The sequence below is a fragment of the Lampris incognitus genome, chromosome 16 (assembly GCF_029633865.1).
Source record: "Lampris incognitus isolate fLamInc1 chromosome 16, fLamInc1.hap2, whole genome shotgun sequence".
Taxonomy (NCBI): Eukaryota; Metazoa; Chordata; class Actinopteri; order Lampriformes; family Lampridae; genus Lampris; species Lampris incognitus.
In genome coordinates this window covers 23,703,605-23,724,601 of record NC_079226.1, presented here as the reverse complement: position 1 = coordinate 23,724,601, position 20,997 = coordinate 23,703,605, and the positions used below count along the sequence as shown (strand labels likewise).

Sequence of the window (20,997 nt, the reverse complement as noted above, 5' to 3'; positions counted from 1 at the left end):
GATGTTCAATGGGGTTCAAGTCTGGGCTCTGGCTGGGCCATTCAAGGACATTCACAGACTTGTCCCGAAGCCACTCATTTGTTGTCTTGGCCGTGTGCTTAGGGTTGTTGTCGTGTTGAAAGGTAAACCCTTGCCCCAGCCTGAGGTCCTGAGCGCTCTGAAGCAGGTTTTTACCAAGGATCTCTCTGTACTTTGCTCCATTCATCTGTCCCTCGACCCTGACTAGTCTCCCAGTTCCTGCCGCTGAAGGACATCCCCACAGCATGATGCTGCCACCACCATGCTTCACTGTAGGGATTGTATTAGCAAGGTGATGAGAGGTGCCTGGTTTCCTCCAGACGTGACGTTTGGCATTCAGGCCAAAGAGTTCAATCTTGGTTTCATTAGACCAGAGAATCTTGTTTCTCATGGTCTGAGAGTCCTTTAGGTGCTTTCTAGCAAACTCCAAGCGGGCTGTCATGTGCCTTTTACTGAGCAGAGCCTTCCATCTGACCAAGGCCCTTCTCCCCCGATTGCTCAGTTTGGCTGGGCGGCCAGCTCTAGGAAGAGTCCTGGTGGATCCAAACTTCTTCGGGACCTTCAAAGCTGTAGAAATTTTTTTGTACCTTTCCCCAGATCTGTGCCACGATACAATCCTGTCTCGGAGGTCCACAGACAATTCCTTTGACTTCATGGCTTGGTTTCTGCTCTGACATGCACTGTCAACAGTGGGACCTTATATAGACAGGTGTGTGCCTTTCCAAATCATGTCCAATCAATTGAATTTACTACAGGTGGACTCCAATCAAGATGTAGAAACATCTCAAGGATGATCAGTGGAAACAGGATGAACCTGAGCTCAATTTTGAGTGTCATAGCAAAGGGTGTGAATACTTATGTACATGCAATATTTCAGTTTTTTATTTTTAATAAATTTGCAAAAATTTCTACAAAACCTTTTTCACTTTGTCATTATGGGGTATTGTGTGTAGATTGATGAGAAAAAAAAGGAATTTAATCCATTTTGGAATAAGGCTGTAACATAACAAAATGTGGGAAAAGTGAAGGGGTGTGAATACTTTCCGGATGCACTGTAGCTATAACTTACTTCTATAGGTTCCGTTTGTGTCCTGTTTTAGCACATTGAAATGAATTATCCAGCAGATGGCAGCATACTGAAGATACGTCAAAGAGCGTAGGCTACGTAACAGCGTGGGCTCATGGGTAGACATATAGCTTGTGTGTGTAGCTATGTATTTGCGAAATGTTTTGCAAGCTCTGTGGCTGTTTGAGGAATGGTCTTACTCATAAGTGGCTCTCCTAAGAAAATTAGTGAGTACCACTGGCATAGACAATACCAATTGACGGCTAACCGAGAGAGGCTGGGAGAGAATAGCGGTGTGGGTGGAGGAAAAATATATTTTGCCAATTTTCTTGCCGTTGGGGATTATAATGTAGAAAAAACCAAAACAAACACAAATCTTAACATCAAAAATGTTAACATCTTACAAAAGCGTATAATTTAAGATGCATTCACTCAAACATTGTTGGAGTCACAACCCTCATAATCTATGCAAAAGGGACAGCTAAATGTGAGACTTTAATGACGGTTTGTGAATGAGTGAGTTAGAAGGCAGGCTTGATGAGATGCAGAGCAAAGCTCGTGGGCTCTATCAATTTTAAAATTCTTTTATTTTTTTCTCTGCGCGAGAGGAAATTTTATTCCAACAAATTCAAACTTTCAGTGAAAGACAATTTTTCCATAATATAATGCCTTCTGTGTCTGCCCTGACTCAGCAGACAATCTGCTACTGTGGCAGACCCCCCCCCCGGAAGTAAAGAGGGAGACCTTGACTGACAATGTGGTCAATATGCACCACAGCCACCATGCTCACTTCCTGCCTATACTTGTCAGACAATCAGTGGGGGGAGTAGTGGTCACCCTACTGTGAAGATTTATTAGAATGAGTCTAACCAGTGATGCAGGGGAGGAAAGATGAGCAGGTCTTATCCCTGATGTATAAAGGTCTGAATGATAGCCATTGGCATCTGATGCATTATTCATTCAGCGACTGCTATGCCAGGCACAATTTTTGAGGACTCTAAACACCATTAGCGTCCATACTGAGGGACGCGCAGAAGCTGATTGGGGTAGAGGAGAGATGGGTGTGGTGGTGGTGGTGGTGTGGGGGGTGTTGACCATTCGGAGCATCAGCTTCTCCCTATGAGTTCTCCCAATACATCGCTTCGAAGCATGCAGTCTGCCAGGAAGAGAAAAATTACCAGACCAGCAAAACTATTAGGGACTTGAATAACCAGCTGTTTAGATTGGCCATGGATCTGTTTGTGCCGATTCTCTCTACCTGGAGGGTCCAATAAGATGCACAGGGACAGCTGTGATTTCACTAACCAAGTTTGATCATTTAGCAAAACAGCCGGGCCAAACTGACTTATTGGAGAGAAATGGGATAAATGAATTGATTCAGGCGGCACGGTGGCACAGTGGTTAGTGCGGTTGCCTCACAGCAAGAAGGTCCTGGGTTTGAGCTCCTGGGGTAGTCCAACCTTGGGGGTTGTCCCGGGTCGTCTTGTGTGTGGAGTTTGCATGTTCTCCCCGTGTCTGCGTGGGTTTCCTCTGGGTGCTCTGGTTTCCTCCCACAGTTCAAAGACATGTAGGTCAGGTGAATCGGCCATACTAAATTGTCCCTAGGTGTGAATGTGTGTGTAGACCCTGTGATGGCCTGGCTGCCTGTCCAGGGTGTCTCCCCGCCTGCCGCCGATGGCTGCTGGGATGGGCTCCAGCATCCCCGCAACCCTGAGAGTAGGATAAGCGGTTTGGATAATGGACGGATGGATGAATTGATTCAGAAAGAAAGAATGAATGGAAGAGGAAAAAGCACACCACAAGACTGTGCTTGTAGAGGGCATTTTACATGTGTGACTAAATGAATCAAAAGAAGGCTGCTGTGAAAAAAAAATGAGACAAAACAAAACCTAGAAACATATCGCTTCATAGACCATCTCCAGATAAACCAAGGTTAAGGCGAGAAAACCCAAACCAAAAAAAACTGTGTTTTATATTTGCTGTTATTGTGTTTCAAATGCTCTCTTCTATTCAGAGCATACCAGACTTAAGCATAAAAAACAATTTAAAAAGCTTGAAAATCGTTCGCCCTGTGAAAGGAGATGTTGAGTTTCTAAACCTGGATCTTTTAGCGCAGTGTAAAAAGGTGGTGATGATCATCAGCAGACCTGTTCAGAGGAGACCCAAACACTTGCCTTGATTTTGGTCAGGAGGGAGTCTATGGAGGTGGCTACGTCCTGGATCTGTTTGGCCATCTCCTGCTTGCCCTCTTTCAGCCCGCTCACCACCTCGTTGAACCGCTCCATCCGCTTCTTAAGGTTACACACCTTCACCATACCATCGATGCTGTAAGAGTGTACAGAGAGTTTTGTTTCAGCACCAAATGTCCACTGGCTGAAAGAAAGAACGACTGCTACCCTCAACAAGATGGTGACTAGAAAGCCTTTTAAACATTATGACAACAATTTTCTTAAAAGGTTGATTATTTTTGGTCCTTGGTTACCACTACAGGCAGCAATATTGAAGACTGTGTTTTGAAAATACGGAATAAGTCTCAATTATTATTTTCAAATTCTCTTTTAGACCCCATAATGGACAGATCAAATTTAAGAATAGAAGCAATTACATATTGGACTGCATTTGAGTGCATGGTCGGGGACAAACACATGCGCACCCACATGCACAGAGATGTGCACACACTGTATTGTACACCCCAAAAAAATCTAAAGACTGCTCCTATGATAGCATCTAAAAACACATGGTCAGGATGAGTGCATTTACCAGAGCCATTCTTTTTTCCAAAGCCAAGCCGACACGGCAAAAAAAAAACAATATTGTACAAAGCAATACAGTGGGACACTTATCCACAGATGAGCTTCCAAGATTGGTTTGAGCTCCTAAATGTACAATGTGGGAAAGCCATCAAAACCCACCGGGGGTGAATCTAACTTCCAATAGGAAGCAAAGGGGGTGAAAAAAAAGATTAAAAAGAGCACAAGACTCAGGACAGTGAGATGGAAACAGTGTCCAAGTGCAACAACGAAATGAGGAAAGAGAAAGAGAAAGAGAGAGAGAGAGAGAGAGAGAGAGAGAGAGAGAGAGAGAGAGAGAGAGAGAGAGAGAGAGCAGCTACAAATAAACTTTGGTTTTTGAAATTAGATTTTATGACACATCTGCTAATTATTTGCTTCTGAGGATCCAAAAGCAATGTAAGGAACATTTGATTTTGTGCCTCCAGACATGTCACTCCAATGTCTGCTCGTGTGACCGGATGAAGTCGCGGTCTAACCGTCTTCAGCTCCAGGGGCAGGGGGCAAGGACGCACAAATTATTGAGACTTACCGCGGCTTATGTTTCCTCTTGCACAGCCACATGCGGACCGTCTTCTGAATCTTAATACACGCCAAGGCTCTGTAACTCATCTTGTTCCTCACTGTGGAAGGTAGGGTCAGAGAAAAAAAAAACAGGTCTTAAAAAGCCTGTTTACACATAAGAATATAAGATACTGTTTACACACAAACACACCCACACAGACAAATACCGTTTCATTTTTCAGTGTCACATTTAATTGGTTCCTGTTTTATCTGTTCACAGTGACATTTTTGCTAAATGTAACTTCTGTATGAGATTGTAAACCACATAGTGGTTGGGCCATAAAACAAACAACACACATGCACGTGCACACTCGACTGATCAGAGGTCAAGTGGTAAGGAAACAGATGAGCAGGTCCTGTGAGATGGAATATCCTGCGGTGGAGTATCCAGGAAATTGGTGGGCAGGCAGAGGTAGTCTTTTCCTATAACTATAAAGTAACGCCATTAGTAGGTGTTTTTAAGCATGCTCAATAATCCAGGTAAGAAAATCACAGAAGGTTGAATCAGTTCATCTGGACACAACGTTTATTGAGAGAGAAACTTATCTAAGTGACCTCTTCAGTCTAAACTGTCTGCAGGTATCCCCACTCTTATAAAAAGAAAGTTATGATGTTACTTAGTGACATGAATACATATGAGCCCCTGAAATGAGACCCAGGCAGTGGTTATAAAAAAAGGTGATAGATTGTCTGAAGCTGTCACAACAGGACAATGCTATTAACCGAATTTTGTACCGTAGATTATACCCAGGGGAAGCTACACCTAGTCTGTATGGGTTAAGATACATGAACAGGATGTGCCATTACGGCATATTGCTTGTATGATTATCTCAGTGACCTATAACATCTCTAAGTTTCTGGCATCTATTCTTATCCCGTTGGTAGGCAGTAAGTAATGAACATCACATTCAGGACACTAGCGATTTTGTAGATAAGGTGAGGGACATCATTATAGAGAGGGATGAAACAATGGTCTCTTAAGATGTTAAGTCTCCCTTCACATGCGTTCCTGTTGATGAAGCAGTGGAGGTAGTCCATATGAGATTACAAAACGACCCCACCATTAGCAATATGACCACCCTTAACAAAGTGTGTCTGCTCCTGAAGCTGTCTTCAGTCCACGTACTTCACATACAGGGGGCAGTACTACAGGCAGAGGCATGGGTGTGCTATGGGTTTCCCAGTCTCACCTGTAGTGGCCAACTTGTACATGGAGGAAGTGGAAAAGAGGGCTTTGATGTCCTGTCCAGGGACTTAGGATGGAGCGGGAGATAGACAGGTGAATTGGTGCAGCATCAGCAGTGATGTGGATGTTGTACTGGACCATTGTGGTGAAGAGGGAGCTGAGCCAGATGGCAAAGCTCTCAATTTACCAGTCAATCTTCATTCCAACCCTCATCTATGGTTCATGAGCTTTGGGTAGTGATCAAAAGGGTGAGATCGCGGATACAAGCAGCTGAAATGAGTTTCCTCTGTAGAGTGTCTGGGCTCAGCCTTAGAGAGAGGGTGAGGAGCTCGAACATCCAGAGGGAGCTCAGAGTAGAGCCGCTGCTCCTTCGTGTTGAAAGGAGTCAGTTGAGGTGGTTTGGGCATCTGATTAGGATGCTTCCTGGGCGCCTTCCTTTGGAGGTTTTCCGGGTACGTCCAACTGGGAGGAGACCCCAGGGTAGACCCAGAACTTGCTGGAGGGACTATATGTCCAATCCGGCCTGGGAACGTCCTAGGATCCCCCAGAAGGAGCTGGAGGGCATTGCTGGGAAGGGGGGCGCCTGGAGTACCCTACTTAGCTTGCTGCCACCACGACCCGACCCCGGAGAAATGGCTGATGATGAGATGAGATGAGATGAGAGACTTACCGTAAACCAACACATACTGATCAGTACTTCCTCAGCCAACAAAGTGGCTGGGGAAGGGGAAAAAATCTCAAATTAAACAGGCCCTGGTTAAGTGTGGTTATCCTAACTGGGTGTTTGTCAAAGCCAGGAAGATGCCCAGACAGTGCACCAGCCAATCGAAGACCGGACAAGCACAGCAGCTGTCGAAGCATAAACCTTTGGTGATTCCGTATGTGGCAAGAGTGGCGGAAAAGTTGAGACATGTATTTTCCAAACACTGCGTCTCAGTTGCTCTCAAACCCCAAAACACGCTGTGCTAGAAGTTGGTCCACCCCAAGGATCAGGTCCCCAGCACAAACATAGCATTATAGTGTACGCTGTTACATGCCAGGAGGATTGCCGTGACTTGTACATTGGGGGAACCAAACAGACGCTGGCCAAAAGGATGGCACAAAACAGGAGAGGTAACACCTCAGGCCAAGAGTCCACAGTCTACACCCATCTACAGGCCAGTGGCCACTCTTTCAAGGACGAGGATGTGCACATCCTTGATAGGGAGGAACGCTGGTTTGAACGGGGAGTCAAAGAGGCCATCTATGTGAAGAGGGAACAACTATCCCTGAACTCAGGCGGGGTCCCTAAGAGTACATCTGTCGCCATTTTACAATGCTGTGATTACAAACATTCCCAAATCCTCTGTGAATAGTACACATGGCCATTGTAACTCTAGTTAATGGTCATGCCCAAATTTGCATACGAAACTGATCGTTGGTTTCGGTCATTATGCCACTGTATTGTTTATAAGGTTGGAGATACCTGCAGTCAGTTTAGACTGAAGAGGTCATTTAGATGAGCGATAAAACGTTTCTCTCTCAATAAACGTTGTGTCCAGATGAACTGATTCAACTTTCTGTGAAAACCATTAGATGCTTTTATGCAAGTAAGCAGAAACTCGGCAGAACCATGTTAAATGGAGGAAATCAATAACTTGGCAATGACTGTAATGGTTCAAGGAACTGCTTTTAGAGGATATTGCATAGGACAGCCAGCAGCATTCAGTTCCAATGAGAAGTTAAAAAACCATCATTTAGCTATACGGGTGCCGTTAAATACTGGGTTGATATGACTAAGTATCTCATGGTCTTCCTTTAAAAAAAAGCGCTGACTCACAAATATAAGTTGTGCTAATGGACTTCATTTTGTTTTTAGTTTAGTTTGCAGTTTTTGCATTGCTAGATAATGTTCTGTATTTGACAGACTTGCTGTGAGGTGCTTGCTGTGAGGCATAGACTTCTACTTCATGATTCAGATTGTCTCTTATCAAATTGTTAAGACAGACATGGTAGAAACTGCCTCAGAGACAGGCCTAACACACAAGCCAAGCTGGCATCTCCCATAATGCAATGTTGAAACCTGAAAAGGGTACTTCAATCATGACGATGAACCTACGGTTCTTCATGTGACACAGAAGTCATTTAAGCATTTTGACTTTAAATACTCTGGTATTTAAATTTCACTTGTCTAGACCAGGAGCTAAAAGCAGCCCATGTGGCCTGCTAGGCTTGAAAACACCGTAATACACTGGAAACAAAATAAACTGAACTTCAGGATCAGAAGACAATTACTCTCAAAGTGCATAGTGTTGGTGTGCGTTACAGTAAAACTTCAGTTTTGGCTGATGTAACGTACATTTGATGACTGACAGGGAACACCACTGAACCTTCTTCCAGCGGCTACAGATGAGCCATTTGCTGACCTTCTTCACCAACTCTGCAAGGTGGTCGGGATCGGACTTCATGATCTGATCAAACTCTGCAAACTGATGCGTACCCCACACATATATACACACACACACGCACGCACACACACACACACACACACACACACACACACACTGCATGAAAAGTGGTCCATGCACACAGAGCTAAAGCCTTTGTAGTTTGTGGTATTTTTGTCTCCCTTTATCCTGTCAAAGTCTATGTGTAATGACATACAGCTCAAAGGCATTAATTATTTTGCTGACTCCCCTGTACCTTTCCAGGCCGGAAGAACACTCTGGTCAGTCCAAACTTGTAGTCATTATCATTCAGCCCCAGGGCTTTGAACAAAGCCTAGAAAGGATCAAAATCCCATACAGTGACACAGCAAAACAGTATAAATGGCAAGTATATACAGCACTAAACTGTTTACATGAGTTAACCATGCAGTATCGCGAGAAGGGCAGTGTGAGCAAAGGTTGTTTTTTTTCCTCATATAAAACAGTTATTCAACTAATTAGGCAATGATTTCATACATTTTAGAGTCTAGCTGCACATTGCATCTTATTCAGCGGGTGAAAAATCAGAGCATATGAAACAAATTCCCGAGATGCACAACATGAGAATGAAAATGTGATGCGCAAAATGTACAGAGGAAGCTAATCGGTGGGATGCCCACCTTGCAGAAGAGGCGAGGGTCCAGACGTGTGAGCTTGTCAGGCATGTACTGTTGATACATGTTGTAGAGTTCGTGGAAGGGGGCTCTGGAGGGAAATCCCCCCTGCATCAGATCCAACACCGACACCATGCCTGACAGGGAGGAGAATCAAAAATGACCTCTACCATACACCCAACAAGCCATAACTTTAATTCAAGGACCCTATCTGTTATAGTGTGTTATAGTGTGTCTGTTGAGGAGGGGTAGGTATGTCTGTGTGAGCATACATGAAAATAGCTATATTATATTTCAATGTAAATCATATATCCGTCTATTTATCTGGAGCAATATATTGTGGGACCAGTACATCTCAATAAGGTAGAAAACCCAGAACGTCTATAACAACTCACAAGACTTGAAAGGTACAATGGATAACAAAAGCATGTGCTATATCTAACCCCTATATCAAAATAGGAGTGAGAGCCAAACCAGATGTTTTATTCCAAATAATGAATGTCAGTCTATACCTGAGCACTGCAGCTGAGAGAGGATCTGGGCTCCTTCAAACTGGTGGCTGATCATCTTCAGGTTAGGCTTGACACAGCGGATAAAACTCGATCCCTTTACACGGAGAAAAACACTGGTAAGAAAAAGCATCTAAATGTCTATCAGATCCAAATATGGACCTCTGACAATGAACATCTCTTTCCTTAAAACGTTTTGCATGTTAATAACAAAACATGGACTTTGTTTATAGTGTCTCCACCATGTAAAATTACTTTAACCGTACCTGTGTTTGTCATTTCTGAGTACGCTCCCGTATAAATGAAGACCACATCTCGCATGATAAGCAGTGAAAATAAGACGTCTCCATTACTCACCGTGCTGCGGAGCTTCTCCAGCAACAGGTTCAGCTGGGTCTGTGTAGGCAGCCAGAGAAAATGAACTGCTTAATGGCTTTGTTTTGGTGGCCTCTTTTCAATGTAATAGTATCAGCACCACAACACTGTTAAAAAGCAAGAAAAACTTCCCCCATTAGATGGGACTCAGTATTATTAAATAGAATGAGGAAGCACAACACTTCTTTTTTTGGGGGGGGGGGGGTTCCCCTTTTTTTCTCCCCCAATTGTACCCGGCCAATTACCCCACTCTTCCCGAGCCGTCCTGGTCACTGCTGCAGGCTGCAAACTGCCACATGCCTCCTCCGATACATGTGGAGTCGCCAGCCACTTCTTTTCACCTGACAGTGAGGAGTTTCGCCGGGGGGACGTAGCACGTCGGCGGATCAAGCTATTCCCCCCAGTTCCCCCTCCCCCTGAACAGGCCCCTCAACTGACCAGAGGAGGCGCTAGTGCAGCGACCAGGACACGTACCCACATCCGGCTTCCCACCCACAGACACGGCCAATTGTGTCTGTAGGTACTCCCGACCAAGACGGAGGTTACACGGGGATTGGAACCAGCAATCCCCATGTTAGTAGGCAACAGAATAGACCGCTATGCTACCCAGACGCCCTGCAAACACTGTTTAGACTGGTATCCATGTCCTACGATCTAGTGACAGGAGGCTGATGCAGAGAGGTTTGTTGAACAGGGTTTGATGTACCATCCAAATACCACACGTCCCACATCGGTTTTTAGGTAGGGTCGCGTATGTGAAAGCCACAGCTTAATTCACACCATCTGTATTTCCAAAAATGTCTCATTTCAAGTCCATGCTCATTACAATTCAGCCTTTAACAATCTGAAAGTTTCATCCTGCCTGAACGCATGAAACTGAGTGACAGAAGGGGTTAAGGATAGAGGTGTTAGAATAAAATAATAGTGGTGGTGGTTTTCCTGCTCTCTATTGTACGGGACATAAGACGAGTTAAGTTGTGTCTCTTAACACATCTTGATAGGTGACGCTCAAGAGACTCTTTCTTTCTCTTACTTTTTCTCTCCCCCACAGTATCCCATCGACACTCTATGACACCTCTAGCTGACTTTATCCAGCTTTTTTCCACCAAGGAAGGTTTTCTCAGGAAAAAAAGATGGGGGACTGGAGGAAGTCTAGGAGGGAAACAAGGGAGAAGTAAGACGAGGAGAGGTAAGAAGAAAGGTGGGAAGGAAAGAAGAAGAGTTACAGAACAGAGATTTAAGCTGGAAAAGTCTAAAGTGCAAGAATGACGAAGGATACCAAGTTGTTTGAACTATTTCACAAAATCATATACTTTTAAAGCCCATTTGCATGTTCAATAAAACAACATGTGTATTTCATACTGTGCATTCTATATGATATGTCCTCTGATGTACAATATACTTCCAATATTGTTTATATTTTCCCTTGTTGACCTTCCTAAACATATTGTACCACTATAGTGTATTTCTTTTTTTTTTGGATTTTCCTCCCCTTTCTCCCCAATTGTATCCGGCCAATTAACCCACTCTTCCAAGCCATCCTGGTTGCTGCTCCACCCCCTCTGCTGATCCTGGGAGGGCTGCAGACTACCACATGCCTCCTTCGATACATGTGGAGTTGCCAGCTGACAGTGAGGAGTTTCGCCAGGGGGACATAGCACGTGGGAAGTTCACACTATTCCCCCCAGTTCCCTCTCCCCCCAGAACAGGAGCCCCGACCGACCACAGGAGGCACTAGTGCAGTGACCAGGACACATACCCAAATCTGACTTCCTACCCACAGACACGGCCAATAGGCTCTGTGCATTAATGTCGCGCTGCAGAACTTCCGGGTGCATCTGTTTGCATAAGAACTTCTGGTACAACCGGATGCTTACATCCTACTGAATCATTAGCTAGCTGCTAACTTATCTGTCTGAAATCTTAATTTTGTCCGAAAAATCAATGAATCAAACAGGGCAAAAAAGGGCGTTCAAGTATCAACGCCGCGAATCAGTAGTAGACTGCAATAAGTACTATAAGTTCAATAAGTACACTCACGATGTGGTGTACATCATTGACCGTGATTTTAGGGAGGTCTTGCAAACAGCAAGTGTAAAACAAAGCCATCTCTTCTCTCAACGAACCAGACCGGAAGTTCTTGTGCAAGTACTCGTACGTCGGAAGTCCAACGACCCCATCTTGCTATTGTGTCTGTAGGGACGCCCGACCAAGCTGGAGGTAACGCGGGGATTGGAACCGGCGATCCCCGTGTTGGTAGGCAATGGAATAGACCGCTATGCTACCCGGACGCCCCAAAATCACATACCTTTAAAGCCTATTTGCATGTTCAATAAAACAACATTAATGTATTTGATATTGTGCATTCTATATATGTCCTCTGATGTACAGTATACTTCAAATATTGTTTAAATTTTCCCTTGTTGACCTTCTGAAACATAATGTCACTATAGTGTATTTCTTTTTTTCATGTTTGCTTAAACTCCATTTAGCCATATTACCTCACAGAAGCTGGGGAAAAAAATTGAATCAAAACACATCCACATAAACTAGCATGAACAAACAGAAATTCAGCAGGTTTATTATGACAGTGAGAGTCCAATTTTCAAATTCTGTTTCCAATTTGTGCCATTTGTGAAGAAAACAATGATGTAGTGCCATAAAGCAGAACTTAAGCTGGCCCCCTTTCAAATGTTAGCTATACTTGGGGGCCTCTTTCGAAACCAATAAAAGCATCACGGCCTAAGAGTCGTCAAACTCCCACGTTCACCTTACCTTGAACTTGTTGCCGACGCTGATGAAGCTGAGTTTGCCGGCTTTCTGTTTGGAGTCTTTGCCGTTGTTGGAGTTCTCAAATAGTTCTCGTACGAACTTGTCCTTTGACTCACACACCAGGCTTTCTAAGGACATGTGGAGGGCATCATTATTCTTCTCCACAAATCGGGTCTGTGGACACATAAGTATACAGAGGTACACGCACACAGTCAAATTATATCATTTCCCTAAAGGAAAGCACACAAAGCACTGTTCGCCTTTTCTGCCCCTCTCCAAGGGCTAACAAGGACTTACAATCTAGCTTCGACATTGTTTTTAGAACATACTAAAACAGAAACGGCCTTTTCTAACATGCACCCAACACTCACACCATGTAAATTTCTTAAGATAAGTTATCCATCACTGTGACACCATTGCCCCCATTGTTGCATAGAAAACTAGCTTAAAATTAGTTTCAGCTAATCTTAAATATCCCCAAAAACATTCCATACGCCATGGGGTCTGTTTTATCATTGTTGCTCTGCTGGCTTGTGCCCATGGCTGCAGCTACTATTGAGGACACTGACATTTCCTCAGTAGTTTCAGCCTTAATATATAGGCTATACATTTTTTAAGTAGGCATGCACTTTTTTAATCCATTGAATATTTGGCATATTGGCATGAAACAAAGTTTACTTCCTCCATCATTTAACTCTGCGTAATCCATCAAATCATGTCAAATTTGATTGATGCTTTGACCATAGGGCACACCATGAACTCACGAATCACACTTATCTCCAGTTGGCAATCTCGTGTCCATCCCAGGATTCTCTCTTTAACATATGTGGATGACAACAGTATATTATCTTATTCTATTTACTGTTTTGGATGACAACAGTGGAGGAGGAAGATTCTAGTAATGTGACATCACCATGTATAAAAGTAGGATTTTTGCAGTGTGCACAAAATGAAGCCTGTGTCCGCTCAAACAATAAAAAAGTAAAGTGCATGAAACCCAGCTGCCTATGCATGACATTGCAAAGGATGTTGGCAGTCTCTTTGGAAACTTTGCAACAGTAAGGCTAACATAAGAGTTAAAGCAGCAGTGCCAGTGGTGCCGGGTTTACACATTTTAGTGAATATAGGTTAATACCCCTTCATTCTCAAAGAATGTTACTTATTAATACTTGTTAGCACAACGTGACCCAAATGTGGGGGCTTTTCTCTTCATTGTTTATGTTTAGCATTACATTTACAAGAAACATAAGCGTCAAGAGATGTTGAGTTCAAAATTGTAACTAATAAAAATAACAGTTAAAAGATGAAATTCATGTGAACTGAGTCCATTCTAATGGAATGTAATGGAATTGAGTCCATTCTAATGGACTCAATTCACATGAACACGAAAAATGTCCTCAGGTAAAATTAGGGGCTGGCTACAGCTCTGTTTGTGCCAATAGAAGCTTTTTTTCCTCAGGAGGAGCCTTGATGTCATTTTACATGGATTTCAGATGAGCTCTTGGTCTGTAGTACAGATGTTGGAAGCTGCAACTTTAAGCCTATTCCAGCACTAAAACACTGACTGTTAAATCGCCTGAAAAGGTGAACTGCAGGAGTTAGGGAAACTAACAGGGGATGTAAGGAGAAAAACAAAACAACTTAATTATGGTGGTATACTCCATTAAACAAAAACAAACTGTATTAAAAATTCATCAACAACAATCTTTGGTGCAAGAATTACCGTTTCATAGCACACTGCTCCAGCAAAGTGCCTAATTATGAAGCCTTCGTCGTCCCGGACATTTCTGTGAATGGCCAATTTAGATTTCCTAGGAACCTGAGCAGTACAAGGAGAAAAAGCATCACTTTGCTTAATATAGTTTTAATATATCCAGTCTTATTCCTAGCCATGAGTAACGACAGTAGAATCAGATTTAATCAAGACTATAGGAATTCAGGCTACTTGGGAGAGTAGAAAGTACTGAACAATGAAGGAGAGTGAAATTATAAGTGAAAGGTAAATGCTCTTACTGGCATGACTCAACAACAAAGTTATAACAGTTGTGCACCCTCAAGTTGATGCATCATTTTGCAGAGGTGCATTTAAGTTTTCACAGCAATCCGTATATCCATCAGTAAGAAGGTTTAACAGCAGTAATAAAGGTGAACACCTTAAGGTATAACAAAGCACCATTATCAAGGTTATCTGTGCAAATTAAATAATAAAAAGCAGCAAACAGCGTATTTTAGCTCCATTTCTTCCCTCAGCGGGGAACACTAATGTGAATTAGGCTTCATTAGGTCTAAGGTTTTAACATTATCACATCAACATACATATTTCTGTTCTCAGGGTATTGATCATATGCATATTCGTTCTCTGTTTTGGCTGGATCAGGCCAGCTCTATAAACGTGAAATGTCGCTGTGACTGAGATGTCTGTGAATGTTCTCATTCATCCACGTCATGGTTATCCAAAGGAGTTGAATCAAGTGCAACTGGACTTAGTATATATACCAAGTCCAGTTGCACTTGATTCAACTCCTTTGGATGTGACTGAGATCATATCATGTTTACACTGACTGCTGGATCAGGTGACCAACGACATCACTGAAGTGACACGACTGGTCGGCCGAGCGCTGAGAGGCACGAGAGAGAGCGCACATTTAAAGGACCCCAAATAATCACTGACAAAACACTCACTGGTGAATTCACAAAAGGATAGCGTGGCTTTTGCGGCCGCTAAACCTGCACAAAAAGGACAAAAAGAAACCGTGTAACTCTCAAAGCACCCACAAAGAGTGAAATGCACTCGTAACTGCACTACCAAGCAAATAGTCTCAGTGCTCCTGTGCTGTACGTATACATGCATTTACATTAAGGTAATATGCATACATTTGGCGAAAAATTGGCCCATTTCTATGGAAATGAGCCTCATTGCAAAACACCAGCGCTAATAGCCACATGCAGAGTGAAAATTATTCGCGTCTTCAGAGAGTTGGTGGTAACTGATGAGGCCCAGACTTTCCAGTGATCATGGGAGCAGTGAATGTAGCCAGGCGAAGACATCGTCATGCCAGGCCTGCTCGTGAGTGGATATTTCGAAGGAGAATATCACTTTTTGATTTCACTGAGACCAAAATTTGCAGATACAGGTTGACAGGTCAAACAATTCTTGCTTTACTTGATGACATCAAGGATGACATTGAACCTGCCAACTCGGTTCTTGGTGCAAAGCCACCATTATGCTTTGCCACATGGATAATTGCAATCAGACTCAAAACAAGGGCAAATTGCATTCCGCTGCAAAGCTTTATGGCCGCGTTTGCGCTGTAATATCATTCGCGCAATATCTTTAGCGAATCAGACCTTGAGATGGGGCAGATAGCGGTCGCAAGTGATGCACAATTCATGGTGCTATCACAGCAGCCGCAATCCATTCTTTGTGAATTCGCCTGTCAATACAGACTGAGTCTTAGAAAAATGAGAGACATCAGTACATAGAAACAGATGAAAGAGGAAGGGGAGTTAACAGATAATTAGAATAGTTATATCCATCAATTATCCAAGCCGCTTGTCCCAACTGGGGTCACGGGATGCTGGAGCCTATCCAAGCAGTCATTGGGTGGCAGGCACCCTGGACAGGCTGCCAGTCCATCAGAGGGCCGACACATTCACACCTAGGGAAAATTTAGTATGGCAAATTCACCTGACCTACATGTCTTTGGACTGTGGGGGGAAACCCGAGCACCCGGAGGAAACCCATGCAGACACGGGGAGAACATGCAAACTCCACACAGAGGATGACCTGGAACGACCCCCAAGGTTCAAACCCAGGACCTTCTTGCTGTGAGGTGACCACGCTAACCATTGCGGCACGGGCAGCAGAATAGTTATAATTACAATTAAATTAAGTTCTCTTTCAAATCAAACATCCCAAGATATGATTAGAAAGTATTGTTCTTGCAACTGCATTTATAACATTTTTTTTTTACTCTACTGTAGCTCTACTGTAGCTTAACCATGTCATGTTATATGCTAGTTCAGTACACTTCAACAACCAATATTACTGGGATTATTACAGAAATTTGCAGATGAACATTTATTATCCAGGAATTCACATTATAGACACTACCAATGACTATCCCAGTAGCAAACAGGCTACAATTTCAAACATAGATCATACACATGGTCCAGCCAAGTATTGTTTATATTAAGATGAATATTAATTTGTGAATTAAATATGACGATTAGCTTTACTTCAACGATTAATCTCCCTGCAACAGAACGCGGTTGCAGCCAGCCAGTTCTAATCTTGAATTAATGTCAAGGCTGTATTTATAAAGGGATTTCACGCTTGCAGAGGGAAACTTGCATAGAGAAGAACAATAGCTACACAGACAGAGATATGGGGGGCGGGGGAGGACTAAGACCTTGCGTCATCAGCGAAATTGCTATTACATACAAGGCAAGTACTACTATCACAGTGACAATGCTGCATGAATTTCAGGTCTCAACAAAAGAGAAATAAACAACCAAAAGAAAGTAGGGTGTGGGAGAATGATAGAAGAGGAGAGACGGAAACAAAAAATGAGCTGCATAGTATTCTGACCGTCAATCTGAAGTGATCTTTGTGTTTGTTGTGCACAGCCAGGGCAAAATGCTGGTCGCTGGGCTGTGGTAGACGGTTTTCTTCATCTAAAATGTCCAGGATGCCCACTAGCTTCGCTTCCACCAGGTCTAGCAAGGACAATTATTTTCATCAGTCAAATACAGTGGTAGTGTTCAAGCTAACACGCCAACTCATTTAGTAAGAAAGAAAGAAGAAGAACACCACTTTATTTTGTCATTGTACAGGTTACAATGAAATATGTTCTCTGCATTTAACCCATTCTATTGTATAGGAGCAGTGGGCAGCTGCGGCACCCGGGGACCAACTCCAGTTCTTCTTTCCACTGCCTTGGTCAGGAGGACAGACAGGAGTATTAACCCTAACATGCATGTCTTTTTGATGGTGGGAGGAAACCGGAGCACCGGGAGGAAACCCACGCAGACACGGTGAGAACATGCAAACTCTACACAGAAAGGACCTGGGATGGCCTGGGGTCCAAACCCAGGACCTTCTTGCTGTGAGGCAACAGTGTTAACCACTGGGCCACCGTGTGAAGCTGTACAATGCACAGTTAAAATATGAATTACATGACTGAACCACTTATTAAATTTCAATTTATATAGAACATGAATTTACACAAAAATTTGAACTTGTGTTTGAAATTTGTGAGCATAAAACTAAAAACCTTAGGTTTTAGTAGGTCACATTACTCTTGTATATCCAAGCAACACATTAGCCACACTGTAGAATAATTAAAACGTGTGATTTTTCTTCTGCAGCTGTGTTGAGCAAAAGGGAATATCAAGGAAGACCCACATGTTCACCGTCATGGACGAGCTTTCTACAAAAGAAGTGGTGAAATATACAACGGTGATAATCACACAGAGAAAGAAATCACTGAACCATATAATTTTTGAATGCGGGATGTTCTGGAAATTTCCACGACGTGCCTTTTGTGTCTGGACGCGAATACTCGAGGCGAGGCACAATACATGTTCATCAGGATGCTTATTTAGCGATATTTCTGAATTATTCATGTGATGTGCTGTTTGGAATATAATCTGATAGCCAAGGACGGCAAAAGAAATTTGCATGAACAAGCACCTGTGCATAAATCCTGAAGACTGATGAGTGAATTAATGGCCATTTCAAACGGTCATTTGCAAGTCATAAATGTTATTCACGGCTGTCAGTTAACCCCGCACCTGAATAATCATGGCCTTTGAAATACAAATTGAACTGATTCACCTTGCTACACTGACTACTTCATCCCATTCATTCGAGGATTCATTCTGGGACGGAGATATAAACAAGGCGGCATCATTTCTCCCACTTATCAAGGCACAAAAGAGGCCATAAAACCCCCAACCGCTCATTACACTTGTCTCCCTTCAGACACATCGACATGTCAGCATCCTCAATAATGACAAGGTAGTATTTCTGTCCCTCAAACAAGTGTAATTTTACAGATCCATGATGCACAGCCCTGAGCTGAAGAAATGGCCCGAATGAATGCCTTGGGGCTGAGCCGACAGTATATTTCAGCTTTTCTTGGCATGTCTGCGGAGAGAGGGCCCTGTAGACAGAGCCTGCGTGTCTGCCCGCTCAATCTTGTGCTTTACGAGTCCTCAAAGGCAACGCTTCGGCTTAATGATGTCCCCGGATGTCACTTGATGGCCCTGTGCCATGGTGAACCCACCCATCTAGCTTGACATGTCAGAATTCCACACAAAGTTAATATATGCATCAACAAGCACATGAGCTTAGTATGTATCTGCACACATCCTCATAAAGTGTGCATACTCAACATTATCATACATTTATATTTATTTGATGCCATCGTATGCTACATAATGACGGCAGTTCACAGACTGTCCGGCCAGTGATGTTACTGGTGAACATTCTTCTGTACCATTTCAGTAGCATTTCAGAGACACACAGACTATGGCTCAGTATTATAGCTGCAAATGAGGTGTTATCCGATACATGTATAGAGATGTATTACGATAGATGTAGGGGAAAAAAACTGTAATTCATAGCAGTACAAGCCTGTTTCGTGCGTCAGGCATTGATCAGATGCCAAATTGGCTATACAACCACGTATATATATATATATATATATATATATATATATATATATATATTTTAGATTTTTTTCACCCTTTTTTCTGCCAATTGTATCCGGCCAATTACCCTACTCTTCTGAGCCGTCCTGGTCTCTGCTCCACCCCCTCTGCCGATCCGGGGAGGGCTGCAGACTACCACATGCCTCCCCTGATACATGTGGAGTCGCCAGCCACTTCTTTTCACCTGACAGTAAGAAGTTTCGCCAGGGGGGGCGTAGCACGTGGGAGGATCAAGCTACTTTCCCCCGGTTCCCCCTCCCCCTGAACAGGCGCCCCGACTGACCAGAGGAGGTGCTAATGCAACGACCAGGACACATACCCACATCCGGTTTCCAACCCGCAGACACAGCCAATTGTGTCTGCAGGGATGCCCGACCAAGCCGAAGGTAACACGGGGATTCGAAACAGCGATCCCCATGTTGGTAGGCAACGGAAGAGACCACTACACTACCCGGACGCCCACAACTATAGAGACATAATGCTGAAAATTGTGATTGCTTCCCTTTCAGTGGTCAATTCTAATCATCTGTCTTGTCAGCTGCACTTTCAGATGCTGATCCAATCCAAGTCATCTGTAGTTATCATCTTGCACTTTACAGCATGCACCGTGTTACACCATGGGAAAATAAGGAGATGTTGGACATGTGATGGAGACAGTGACACTTGGGGCACTTACCTATACAATCCTGATTGTCAACATAATGCACCTCATTCACTCCAAGCCCTTCCTTTTGATACAGCTCTTGCTCCTGTATGAAGATAGCCACCAGTTAAATACAGAGACCATGAAAAACCATTATGTTCCCATATCACTGTCTTGAAAATAGTCTTTGATTGTATAAAAATGTGTTTTGATTTCTCTGGGTGGCCTCAGGACAGTAGCCGCTTCAAAAAAAAAAGTCTTTGTTCTACTTCAAACATACAACACTTTTATTTAGACACCAAAAAGGTGGTTGAAATTAGAGCTGTGGTGGTTTAATTGGAGACCTTGGAAATGAAAGAAGCAAGAGATCACATGAGAGAAGCAAGCTTCTTCATGTCCTTTGAGAAATTATCATGCTAATGAGAGAGAGCAGGACAGATGGAAAGGCAGAGAAAGATAAATGTAAGGTGTGTGTGTGAGAGAGAGAGAGAGAGAGAGAGAGAGAGAGAGAGAGAGAGAGAGAGAGAGAGAGAGAGAGAGAGAGAGAGAGAGAGAGAGAGCAAGAAATCTGGGTGCTGGTTATTCATTCCCAAGCCAGTGAAAGATTTAATTTTTTCATCATGCGAGCGACATTTCCAATAGAAAGAAAAAAAAAAAATCTAGCGTGCTAAATCAGCTGAATGCATGTGTTGCTCACCCACCTCCTTCAGAATACGCTCGTTGAAGAACTGCTGCAGTTTCTCATTGCAATAATTGATACAGAACTGCTCAAAGCTGTTATGTTCAAAATACTCTGAGGAGGGGAGACAAAACAGGGGAGGAAACACATAAATTGAAATTAATTTCTAAAACCAAAAATTAGGAACGCCTGTGTTAATTAAGGCAGTGGAGGGAGATTACTCCTCAAGTGAGGGTCCTTGTAATTAAGTGTGTGTATATATAGTATATATATATATATGCGTGTGTGTGTGTGTGTGTTTGGGTACCTAGAAATGGAGTTCAGACAAGTGCCCACACATGTATCTATGTACCACCCAATGCAAAGCAACAAAACAAGACGAGCTCTGCTAAAACACTACAGTGAAATATATCATCCAGAGGGACAACAGTTGTCATTTCACTCAGTTTTACAAAAGTTATGTGTAATGTATGCATATTACTTCTACTGCACAACTTTTTGCATTTCATTTGATCTACCTGCACGCCTCACCTAATCAAATTACCTTTATGTTTATTTACTTAGCCAATAAAACCCATTACTGAGTTTCACTGTAATGAT

The 20,997-nt window shown here is 43.1% G+C and overlaps 1 protein-coding gene across 2 annotated transcripts in view; it reads right to left on the bottom strand.

The window, feature by feature from the left end:
- Positions 1-20,997, bottom strand: part of myo6b (myosin VIb) — a 60,059-nt gene that overhangs the window by 18,181 nt on the left and 20,881 nt on the right. For both annotated transcript variants that reach the window (XM_056295237.1, XM_056295238.1), the window contains exons 14-25: positions 20,420-20,511; positions 19,752-19,824; positions 16,950-17,077; positions 14,082-14,177; positions 12,362-12,532; positions 9,569-9,607; positions 9,215-9,308; positions 8,709-8,839; positions 8,306-8,383; positions 7,962-8,091; positions 4,406-4,496; positions 3,259-3,409 (exon numbers count right to left, since the gene is read on the bottom strand). In XM_056295237.1, coding sequence (XP_056151212.1) covers positions 3,259-3,409; positions 4,406-4,496; positions 7,962-8,091; positions 8,306-8,383; positions 8,709-8,839; positions 9,215-9,308; positions 9,569-9,607; positions 12,362-12,532; positions 14,082-14,177; positions 16,950-17,077; positions 19,752-19,824; positions 20,420-20,511 — 1,274 coding nt within the window. The remainder of the gene's footprint in view (positions 1-3,258; positions 3,410-4,405; positions 4,497-7,961; positions 8,092-8,305; positions 8,384-8,708; positions 8,840-9,214; positions 9,309-9,568; positions 9,608-12,361; positions 12,533-14,081; positions 14,178-16,949; positions 17,078-19,751; positions 19,825-20,419; positions 20,512-20,997) is intronic.